Source organism: Colias philodice, chromosome 16 (assembly GCF_061535455.1).
Source record: "Colias philodice isolate Cphi_HAF_F1 chromosome 16, ilColPhil1 Martin Lab GWU primary, whole genome shotgun sequence".
Classification (NCBI taxonomy): domain Eukaryota; kingdom Metazoa; phylum Arthropoda; class Insecta; order Lepidoptera; family Pieridae; genus Colias; species Colias philodice.
The window spans coordinates 3,266,214-3,278,250 of record NC_143101.1 but is presented as its reverse complement, the minus strand read 5'-3'; the positions used below and the strand labels follow the sequence as shown (position 1 = coordinate 3,278,250).

Sequence of the window (12,037 nt, the reverse complement as noted above, 5' to 3'; positions counted from 1 at the left end):
TGACTCGGTATAAAACTTTTAACACACTTTAAAACTTCTATAGCCTCACAGCCCATGGTAACATCACTATCAACTAAACATTTTATAAACAAATTTGACTAATATTCAACAAAGAAATAACAAGCATTAAGTTCTCTGTTAACTTAAGGAACTCAGTCAGTCTGTCAGTTTGAAATTAAATATTAGAATTAATAACTAAAAGATACTTAAAATTCTAAACGGGGAATGTTTGGAGTATTTTTTTTACAAAACATATGAGTATTTCTGAAAATATGACTAAGTATTGGTTTTTTAGGAATGTGAAGAATTAGATTTTTCCTTACGCAAAATCTGAATCCAAAGAAATGTCACACACGAGTAACAAATTCAGTTGGTCAAAGGGAATAATCGAAAAGATTGTCTATAAGAAAGGCACTATTGGTAAATTATATTATTTCGCATTAAACTAATTGTATTTACACATTTTGAAGACACGATACAGAATTTATTAAAATTTAAAGTTACATAAGAAGAATAATGCCATTCTAAAAGCTAGATATGTTCCAAGACTTATGATTTAAAGCTCCCAAAACTTATTTTACTTTTTACATTTTCATAACTTACATAACTACTTTGTATTTATTTAAATTACAAAGTAACTTTAAGACAAGATTATAAACATTACTTTTAAATTATGATACATATATACCTTCACACATACTTTATATTATGCTTTACATTGGTTGTTATTACACCTTTACCACATAACATTTTTGTAACGCTATAAGTCGGTATACATTATTTCGTTATTCACGCAACGAATCTATCATATTTATTTCCTTCCAAATCAACTACACGACGCTCGTACTGTCGTTATAAAAACCGTTATTTCAAAATCACGTATCGTTACGTATCGGTATTCAAAATCAGGTATCGGTGTTAAACGATACCATTAACGGTGTTATTGTTGTTCAAATGTTTCTGCGTTCCGTTTTGCGTAACAAAGCTGCGGGTTGAGTCTCGTCGGCTATTCCTCTCGCTGTGTAGTGAGAACCTCGCTCTGGCGAGCGTGGCTGCGGATATCTCCATGGAGTCGCCGTGTGGGAACCTGGACCCTCGACGCATGCTTCCGTTGCGGCAACGCGCGTGCTTTAATTAATTAATTCATTTATTATTATAAGTTTAAATGTTTTTGCATAATTCATTGATTGAAAAATATAAATAAATAAGTAAAATATTCATACCTAGAAACATCGCAAACTATAAAAATATAAAGATTTTTTAAAATGGCTAATAGAAAAATTTCAATAAGTTTAATCAAGTTTCATATAGGTATAACTAGAGGTAATAATAATTAAATTTGTTGGTCCTCTAATAAAAATTTGACTATTATTATGATCATTGTGAAAATCATGTAAAGAGTACTAATATTTAGTCGCTTGGTGGTGCAGACATTTAACGAATGTAATAAGATGCTTCTTAATTTAGTATTACCACCGGAACCAGTTACCTACTGTTTGTTATCAACACGCTCTACATAACATTGATTGTCTACTATCTACTATCTTTTTTGAATCCTTATGACCTTGCTCATAAAGCTAGTGCATAACCAGATAAGGCAATAATTTGAACACTTACTGGGCCAGAACGCCAACTCCATCGATTCCTGTTAAATACTCCATAGACTATGGGATTTGCACAGGAATTCGTACAGGAGAACAGCCACATTGCCTTTTGAAAAGCTGGATCTAAGTGATTCACTATGTCTTTGTCTATCCAGTACCTGAAATTGGGTAGTAATATAGTTTAAAATACTGGAACGTTTTAGAAAATATCTATGATAAAATGCTGTATAAAAACTGGTAATTTTATTTAATTAAATGAAGTGGTAAGTTTTTTTCGTTTAATTGTTTTTAGAAATAAAAATTACAATGTTTCAAGTTTTCTGAAATCTGATGTAGAGCCTAGATATTTTATTGTTAGTAAAATAAATATTCCGAGGGAGAGAGGAAGAATTATCTTACGTAAGTATGTATAGAATAATTGAAAAAAAAACTTCATATGAATATCAGTACTATCAATGAATAACTACTTCTTTTTTTCTCAGATTTATCTTATCATAAATTGACGTGTTAAGTTACATACATAAATAGTTCGTATAAAATTCTTACCATAAGCAATAGCAATAGTACGGCGACCAACACGTAAAGAAAACTAGGACGATGGTCACTGACATCTTCAGTGTTCGCGCTCTCGCCCTTCCCAGAATACCGACGCCGCTACGCCGCATTTTATCTGAAAGCAAGTGAAACAAATTATTATAATAGTGCTTTTATACACAATATTATTGCGATATTATGATTATAGTCATTTTGAAAATGCTAACATAAGTTTTAGCTTGTTATTCTGGGTAGGTACTCGTTTTTGAACCTATTTCTAACGGTGCATTTACATCAAATTAACATAGAGCTAGCATATGCTAGAGCAAAAGCATTTTTTCGTAAGCTTCTAGTGTAAACGAAAACTCTTATGAAAAATACTGAGTTTTTCAATAGGTATTAGAAAATTACATATAATATTTTCGAACGCACTGAACAACGAAATAATGCTCTAGGCCTTCTTATATTAAAATTTAGTACTTATTTTTGTAACACACTTAAATCTTTCAAAATATAAGTTCTATATTGTTGTAATTTGCATATCTGATATCATGTGCACTAGTAGGTAAAACAAAAGCTATCTCAAAATTCAATCATTATGATATGATACCAACCATTAGAAGTATTGGCTCGCTTTATGATCTCCAGTAACGCAGCCGACGAGCAGTAGAGCGTAGAGACCAAGGGCGCCACATACATCAGCACCATATTGAGGAGGAAATACGCGAACTCATGCCGCTCTGTTGGCAGCGAGCCGTATGTCACGCATTGGAAGTATCTGGAACATTCCAGAAGAGTCTATTACTTTACAATTAAATATAATGTATAATAATTTAAACCGTTTTTAAATTAACAGCTTGTAGCAACAATTGAACATTGTATTTCAATTTAAATAAATAAGATACGATTAAGAAGCTTAAAAGATTTTTTTTAACGCTATCTGATGATATCGCTGATAGCCTAGATATTCAATGATTTCTCATTTTATCTGATACTAGCGGCCCGCCCCGGCTTCGCCCGTGGTACATATTTCGCAATAAAAGGTAGCCTAAATAGAAGGTTCTTTCTCAGGGTCTAAAGATTGTCTGTGCCAACTTTCATCAAAATTGGTTGAGAGGTTTATGCGTGAAAAACATACATACATACATACATAATTACAAACTTTTCCTCTTTATAATATTAGTATAGACTAGCTGCGCTCCGCGTTTTCACCCGCGTGGCTCCGCTCCTGTTGGTCTTAGTGTGATGATATAATTATAGCCTATAGCCTTCCTCGATGAATGGGCTATCTAACACCGAAATAATTTTTCAAATCGGACCAGTTCCTGAGATTAGCGCGTTCAAACAAACAAACAAACTCTTCAGCTTTATAATATTAGTATAGATTCATAGATAAGTTAAACAGAATATATAAGGAAGCTATGAAATCCAACTGCAAAATAAACACGACAAATATTAAAATACAACTATAAGTATAACAGTAAGACCTCATTCACACGAGAGTTAAAAAAGCGTTGCGTTAAAACCCGGCGTTGGCGCTTTTTAAACGTTCTCTCTGTGGTTGTTCATACTAACGCTTTAAAATCACTCATGTCTCGTCTCTGGCTTCAGTAAGACGTGGAAATGGTTTCTGCTAAAATAATTACGTAATGTCAGTTGCGTAATATCTTTATGATATTTATATTATTATATTTGCTTAGAATTCCTCGGAAAGTTTGTTCTTAATAAACCACTTGTAGGTACCTACTTAGGTATTTGTTCAAACTCGTCATCGATAAACATGTTACTTAAAGGAATATGATAAAAATACCTACTGTTTTAATTTTTATATGTTAGGTATATTTGAAAGAAAGAAAGAAAGAAAGATTGGCACTAGCGATTTGTGTTATTGAAAGACGAAAAAGAAAACAAAAGGCATTCTGGGTACATCCTCTGAATGAACAGAGATACTTAAAAGGGCAGTTTGTGACACTGTACGAAGAGTTAAGGCAATACCCCGGAATTTTTTTAATTATTTTCAAATGTCTATAACGATTTTGAATACAGGAACGGACGAGACTCCACATCTATAATTAATAGTTCGGGATCAACAATCCACGACATCGTAATTCGTATTGATTTTCTGATGATTATAAGCACAACAAACACGTGCTACCGCTGAGCGAGCGTGCGGCATACTGAACGCAGCGCCGGCGCTTTTTTAGCGCTCGTCTGAACAATAGTAAGAAGTTTCCTATGGTCTATTTTATTTAACGCCCAACGCCGAGCGTTGAAAATAGAACACTGCGCGATAAAAAAGCGTCGCGCTTTAAAAGCGCTGACGTGTGAACATATACTTGGGAATGCATTTGTTCTATTTGGACGCTTTTTTAACGGACGTTAAAAAAGCTCTCGTGTGAATGAGGTCTAACTCACCCTTTCACATCTGGATGTTCTTCCAAATGAAATATGAAGCTCTGTGGTAGACTGGCGAGGCCGGCGCACACCCACGCGGTGAGCAAAGCTCTCCGGACCCTGGCTTCCCAGGTAACGTTTAGAGGTTTTAAAATTGCGTAGTATCTGAAAAGTTATATTTATTTAAAATATTTTTAGAATTTATCCGACAGATTTTATGATTAGACCTAAAGAACAATATTGGAAGCGGGGTGTCACAATATAAAATTACTGATATATTATGTTTTAAATTCATTGCAATATAAATACATGCAGAATCCCTGAAAAATTCAGCATACGTATGTAAAATAAAAAAAAGCAATTACTAAATATGCATCTAGTAATTGTATTTTTTACGTGTACGTACCTATGTATAATAAACTACACCTTGTCCTTAGTGAGTTACAGACAAGAGTTTTGTTATAGAGCATTGGTAACCCAAAAAAATCAACATAAATGTCGAAATGAATAATTAATATAATTTACAAAACAACGACAAGGAAATGTAAGAAGCTACAAGATATTATTTACAGGATAATGGCAGTAGTAAATGATATTATTTTGGAGCTCACTAAAAGAGCTTTTATTTTTACTTTCCTACGCGGTAAATTCGTTACTATAATATCCATTGTTGGCTCGGACGTTATAAGTGTACTCATATTTTTGCTCAGCCTTGTTGGCTTACTATAAACTCTGTTCGAATCATGACGGATTGATCCATTACCAATATTATTTCGTAAATACACGTGGATCGAAATGCGAACTTGTACATATTGTTTTTACTTCCAGTTTGACTTCTAAATGACTCATAATGGTCATCATAAATCTTGTAATGCTTTGAAGAGATATAAATATTAAATAAAACGTTTATTTTCTCTCAAACGGTAACAAACTCTTCACTTAATAAAAGACAAATAAATAAATACGAATTTTCATCAAAGAATTGCCATTCATTTTATTTGATATCTATTTTCGTGAAGATTTTAGATAAAATGTATAAATTTGAGCGACAGGTAAAAGCTTATTTTGTTCAATATTTCCTTTTATATCGTGTAAAAACACGTATATTAGGGACGCAAATATGTTAAATCCGGTCGTTAATACTGGGCACGTAAACGGATCAATAAAAATGTGTGTTCGATATGTATTTCTGTACCTACGTGATTTTATAGCCCTGTTTTTATATTAATGTAACATCGTCAATATTTATGTATATTTATGTATTAATTATTACCTATACTAACTGCGTAACTGTAACTAGGTAACTAGGAACTACGTTTGTGCTATCTATGTAATTTTTTATTTGATCCGATTAACAGTTTATTAGATATTACTGAAATTATTATATTAATGAAATAAAACATAAAACTTTAGTCAAATTCAGTTACGAAAACATTCTATACCTATCGCTATACGTTCTAATGTTCAAAGTCAACACAATTTCTCTTTATCGATCTATTCGTAAATACATTCTCCACATTTGTACAAATAACGTGTACATTTTGATATTAATAGAAACATTAATAATATCGTTTCCAGATGGTTGCATTCTTCCGAGCCACAACTGTTGTGGTTTTATTTGAACTATTTGCAAGTTTGATACAAATAAATGGAATACACGTACTTATAATATTGAATACACGTACAGCAAAATTGTATAGGCCATGATGGACGATGAAACGTGTTTGTTCTACGTTGAGCTTATTACCTACTTTGTGAAATCTATCAATATTTTTTGCACGCCTCATAAGCGAAGCGTTGAGGTGGGTACTACTGTCACTTCGCGCAAAACATCTGATTTTTCAAACTTAAAATGTCTTTATGTATCATACATTGCACTTGTAAGATAATACATACACACACATATTAAGAAAAAACAATATTTTTAACATTCATGATATTTTTGATGTCATTTTTGTTATTTAAACTAGTTAAAAAACAGTTTAAAAAAGTTCTGTCTTGGACATCCGTGTGTCTGTATGTGCGGAGGATTTTCTTGTTAACACGATAGCGACCGAAATACTTTACTAATCGAGTCTTTTTTTTTCTCTTACGCTTGAGTATGCTCAGGAATAGAACCCTTTCATTTTTCAGGGTCTGATTCGATGTGGTTTAATTGTTATTAAATAAACAAAAATAATAATTAATAAATAATTATTAAAAAAAATTATGAGGCGTGCACTTTTGGATTTTCCAAATTATTTATAACTCAACTCAACGATACAATATGATATATTTATTGATTTCATATATCTGATATACGTAGAAACGTAAGTTTTAAAAAAAAGGATTTAATAGACAGAGTTTTCTCAGTTACAAACACATTTTCCTAGAAAGCTTTATCTATACACTGCGGTTCCCATTAAAATAAAGGTCTCCCCCTACCTCTTGAGGTACTAACCTATCAACAGCGATACAAATAAGTACAAAACTGGAGAGGTAGAGTCCAAAGGTCCTCGTGAACATCATGAGGCGGCACATGAGGTCGCCAGCCAGCCACTGCACTGTGCCCGCCCAGGCTATCTCCAGCGGCATCATGAGGAATGTCACCTGTGTAGCAAAGACAATGTTTTGGTTTAGTGAGTTACGGTTTTGTTTCGAGTTATTGGTAATCGTATAAATGTATATACATGTGTACTTTAAAAGTCTCTCGAAGGTGTATAGATCGAGTAAAGGATAGGAAAGAAGGCTTTCTAGTGCTTTTCGACTTTTTTTTGTAAATGTTCAATTCCTGGAGTTTAAAATATTATCTTGGAGACTTTGTAGACTCTAAGTGAGGTTGTGATTGATGATTTTAATAATAAGTTATAATATCTATAATAATTGTACTGAAAATAATTGATACTTGATGAAATTACCATCTTCGACATTTCAAATTCAATTATAATTATTCGGAATTTACAATAATTTCGCTATACATAATATGTGTTCTGTGTTCACATATTGAAACAGAATTAATAACGTTTATTAATTAGTTCTATCTATATTATTCTAATTTCAGCAATAGCTTTACTGGATAGTATACCATTTACTATCTTCGACATTTCTAATAATGTCCTTTCTTAAAAAACTGAAATACCCCTAAATTCCAACAGAACATTTTACCATAAGATCAGCGACAGCCAAATGCATGAGCAGCACATCCAATCTACTTGCTCTGCCAGCCCGTCTCCGTTTCACCAACTGCGATAATACCGTTAAGTTCCCAGTAGCCGAGACCATCATCAACACACTGTACACCGTAATGGACACCATATGGCCATGGTTGAACCGCATGTCCAAAGGCAACTCATCGTTACTAGTGTTGAGGTGCGTCCAGTTCTTCTGTGACGCTCCCCCCGGCCCAGATACCTTCTCGTCAATGTACATCATTGTGTTCATCGTTTATACCGCCGGGATGGGTTGAAGAGTGTCATGGTTAACGTTCTAGTTTGAGTCATGTGGTATCTGGAACAATAAATAATGTTATGAATGTTTTGATCTATTATAGGCGTTTTCGTTAAAAAGTCGAACATTGAAAAAGTATAATATATAATGAATATATAGTTAGAAACTTTCATCGTAACTAATAAACGACGATAACACATTAGGTAATTCCATAGAAATCTAAATAACAAGACACTAGAAGTCGTAAGCGTGCGTGACCTTGTCGCCACTCAGGTGATTTTCACATCACCAGTGCATTCGTCACTGTTCAGTTGCTCTGGAGACGTATGAGTGTATACATGGTGTGTTTCAGCAATTCCCATTGCGGAAATTCTTCCACAAGTTGTAATTATACTTATAAAGGAATAATATTTCATCGGAAAATATTTTTTTTTAGAAATAATGCCGTTTTTCCTTAAAATTATAGAATATTTACAAGTATTACGAGTGTCACCATAGTAATCGAAATAACAATGAATGACACAGTCGACCATTCTTATTACGGTATCACGTTTGTTCGTATTGGAGCAAAAAGTCTCATATACTTAGGAATGTTATTCTAAAATAAACCGTAAATTCGTAAGTTAGGATACATATTCAAAAGCTTAATTTAATAGATAAGTTAGTTTTCACTAAAATCAAGCTGTCCAATAAAAGGCATAGTTTACTTGTGTGTACTGTTTAGCTTTCGGTTTGAATGTGTTGATTTTGGCGACAGCGGTTTTCATACGAATTATGACATTATAGCACTTCTATGTGTCTTGTTATTTATATTTCTATGGGTAATTCATAGTTCAAATTCCATGAAATGGAATTGTCACCTCATTATTGGATGTATTTCAAATTATACAATCTGATTATAATAACTAGAGGTGAAGGCTGTTATTTTTAAGATCAAAGAACAAAAACCAGAACTGTAATCTCCAAGAATGCTCTATTTAATTTATTATAATTAGCAGTTTTGGACACTGGTAAACTTGTTGACTAATATAGATCAAGAAAGTCGGTCGGATTAAACGAAGGCCATTGATAAGAGCTGTTATTATGTACGTAATAACTGACTAGGCGAAATAGCAGATTCTTCTTAGAAAATATTGGCGTAATAAAGACGTTCAATTCCACGAATTTAAGACCACTTAACTACGATGAAAATTAAAATACTTCCAACCAATTATTACTTAATGAACACTCAAAATTGTAGATTTACAAATTGTTATAACGAAACGATGTCTTCCCGCTTCCGCGCGAAACGATAAAATTGCGGCAAACGAATTGATGCTCCAACTCATTACAAAATCAAAAATGGGAACCCTTCAATCTTAAAAGGATCGTTGAAGAATAAACAAATAATTTTATCAAAGGAATCTCCGAATTTTACAGATTCCTCCGAAAGTTTTCGAGAAATACATTTATAAGCGTGTTGGAAATACATTAAAAAGTTTCTTGTGTAGCCTCCTCAATGTCAGACCGCGTCAAAAACAAAGCACATCAAGTTAAGTGAATTTTGAGATAAAAGATTACGGTACAGTTGATTATACGTTTATAAGTTTTCAATGGCATAATTGGTATTTCGCAAAATACATGGCACCATGGTGTCAACATGTTTTGAGGGTGAAAATTTGAAGAAAATTTTGGATTACAAACATATTTGATTACGTTACGTTTTTATGTAAAAGTAAAACCAAATATCGATCTTTTAAATTTCTTTGACCAGATTAAGAGCCATTTTATTGTCATGACGCGACCTTGAAATTTTACTCAATTTAACTTCAAAAATTGGGTTTTAGTTATTATTCAATTTCTTAACACTATTTACTCTTCAAGCTAAGTAAATCCAATAGAGAAAACTTTAAGAACTCGTCGTAAACCACTACAAAACAGAATCTTAACTTCAAATTCTTCAATTTCAGCTTATTTTTCTGACACCTTAACGCAAGTTCACCGTAAGATCGACCTCAATAAACAACGTATTGTATTACAAATGAAAACGAGATTCCATCTAATTGTTCAGAATTAACAGAATCCCTTTCTATCATCTCAATTACTTAGAATTTAAGGGATAAGCAGTAAATTAATTTAGTGAATTCCAACAAATTCACAGTTGCTCAGAGAAAATTTGAGAAATGATCATAATAATTAATATACATTAATAAAATGGTAGGAAAGTCAACACTGTACATTGAATATTTTTTTAAAGAATACTTGGGGCGTGATCTACAATAGATACCGAAATATAGTTTTTATAATTTTTGTCTGTTTGTCTGTCTTACAGGATAAATTAATTTTCATAACCCATTTGTTTCAATTAATAGGCACAACACAATAATGTGCGGAAACACATCGATATTAGTTTACAGTGTTAATAAATTATGTTGAACATATAATTTCGACCTTCATTACGTTTGCCAAAATTTACCATTGCTAATTGAGACCTCTAATAGACGGTATACATTTTCACCTCCAACTAAGTACCTCATTTCCTTCCTTTGATATGTGATGCCACATCATTTGGTTTGGGTGTAACGTAAACAGATGTTAATGTTTTAGGTGAAATTTAGAACGACCTGCCTTTACCTTTTTATGGGCAGATTATTTTTTCGTGGCCATATTTATTTACTTTTAAACTAGATTTCCGCCCGCGGCTTCGCCCGCGTTTTCAAAGGAAAACCCGCATAGTTCCCGTTCCCGTGGGATTTCCGGGATAAAACCTATCCTATGTGTTAATCCAAGTTACCCTCTATATGTGTGCTAAATTTCATTGTAATCGGTTCAGTAGTTTTTACGTGAAAGAGTAACAAACATCCATACATCCATACATCCATACATCCATACATCCTTACAAACTTTCGCCTTTATAATAGTATTAAGATTAAGATATTAGTATCACCAATTGTGTATGCGTAATTTTTCACGTAAATTTAACATTATTTTTCTTTTTAATACCATTGTTTTGTAAAGGACTTCCTCATTTAGGCTATAGTAATAAAACAATAATATAAAAAATCCAAAGTCCATTTATACAGCTTAACTGGAATCAATAAAGAGCACGAACGTTTTTAAAGGGTCTAATAACGGAACGGTGAAACACTTAGCTAGAAGTAGGCCAATTTTAGAAATATTGTTTCAATATTATTCAACGTTTTAAAGTTATATTTGGCTTAAAGTTATTATAGTTTAATCGAGCTTTTAAGGTATTCAAATTTTTGGCGTAGGTACCTTTTATAGTGCTAACAGTCTATTATTAACCTCTAATTAATAAATTTCGCCTGTAGGTATATACGGAATAACATACCGTCTAAGAAAAATAAAAGTTTCAGCTCTACATAATATACAAAATTACCTCTGTAGAGCTTTTTTTCCCTACTGATCCAACACATAAAATACATAAACTATTTGGTTTACACAGGATAATTATAGCAAAATAAATTTATAAATACGTATTTCAAATTATATTTCTATCTAAAACTACACAACACATATAGTATAAGTTAAATGATTACGTATTGGTTTAGAAAAGCTCTAAATGTCTCTATAATATCATTCCCTCATTAATCTTAAAAATTTTTCGTTATAAAATAATTTCCTTGTAAATATTCTATGTTAGAACATTATAAAAAAACACACATAACATAATATAAAAACAAGGCAGTACTCGATGGCAATTTGCTTTCAGTAACAGAAGCACTGATGCACAAAATTATAAACGTTATCGTTTGCCTTTTGGATTTTCGCAACGTTTATTCCTTATACATCGACCGTACCGTCTTTCAACGGATAGATTAATCAAAGGATAACATCAAAGACCCTGTATTCGATATTGATGCTGTGTTTAGGCATTCTATCTTTGTAAACCAATTTCGAGTCAAACGAGTAGGTATAGCTGATAGGTTTTGTAAGAACTTAATAATATTTGCGTTCGTAAATAATATTATTGTATGTATTAGGTAACATCTGTTTATTATAAAAAAAATAGGTTGTGCTTTAAATAAAATTAATAAAATCACTTCAATAATTATTTTTCACTCGTAAGCTTTGTGATT

General features: G+C 32.3%; 1 protein-coding gene and 1 long non-coding RNA gene across 2 annotated transcripts in view; one reads left to right on the top strand and one right to left on the bottom strand.

Moving 5' to 3' along the window:
• Positions 1-12,037, top strand: part of LOC149481526 (uncharacterized) — a 125,491-nt gene that overhangs the window by 36,424 nt on the left and 77,030 nt on the right. The gene's annotated exons all lie outside the window — the stretch shown is intronic.
• Positions 254-12,037, bottom strand: part of LOC149481525 (gonadotropin-releasing hormone receptor-like) — a 100,535-nt gene continuing 88,751 nt past the window's right edge. The window contains exons 2-8 of the mRNA XM_089705362.1: positions 7,677-8,018; positions 6,973-7,121; positions 4,554-4,697; positions 2,753-2,916; positions 2,151-2,274; positions 1,618-1,762; positions 254-1,128 (exon numbers count right to left, since the gene is read on the bottom strand). Coding sequence (XP_089561488.1) covers positions 919-1,128; positions 1,618-1,762; positions 2,151-2,274; positions 2,753-2,916; positions 4,554-4,697; positions 6,973-7,121; positions 7,677-7,952 — 1,212 coding nt within the window. The 5' untranslated portion in view covers positions 7,953-8,018 and the 3' untranslated portion in view covers positions 254-918. The remainder of the gene's footprint in view (positions 1,129-1,617; positions 1,763-2,150; positions 2,275-2,752; positions 2,917-4,553; positions 4,698-6,972; positions 7,122-7,676; positions 8,019-12,037) is intronic.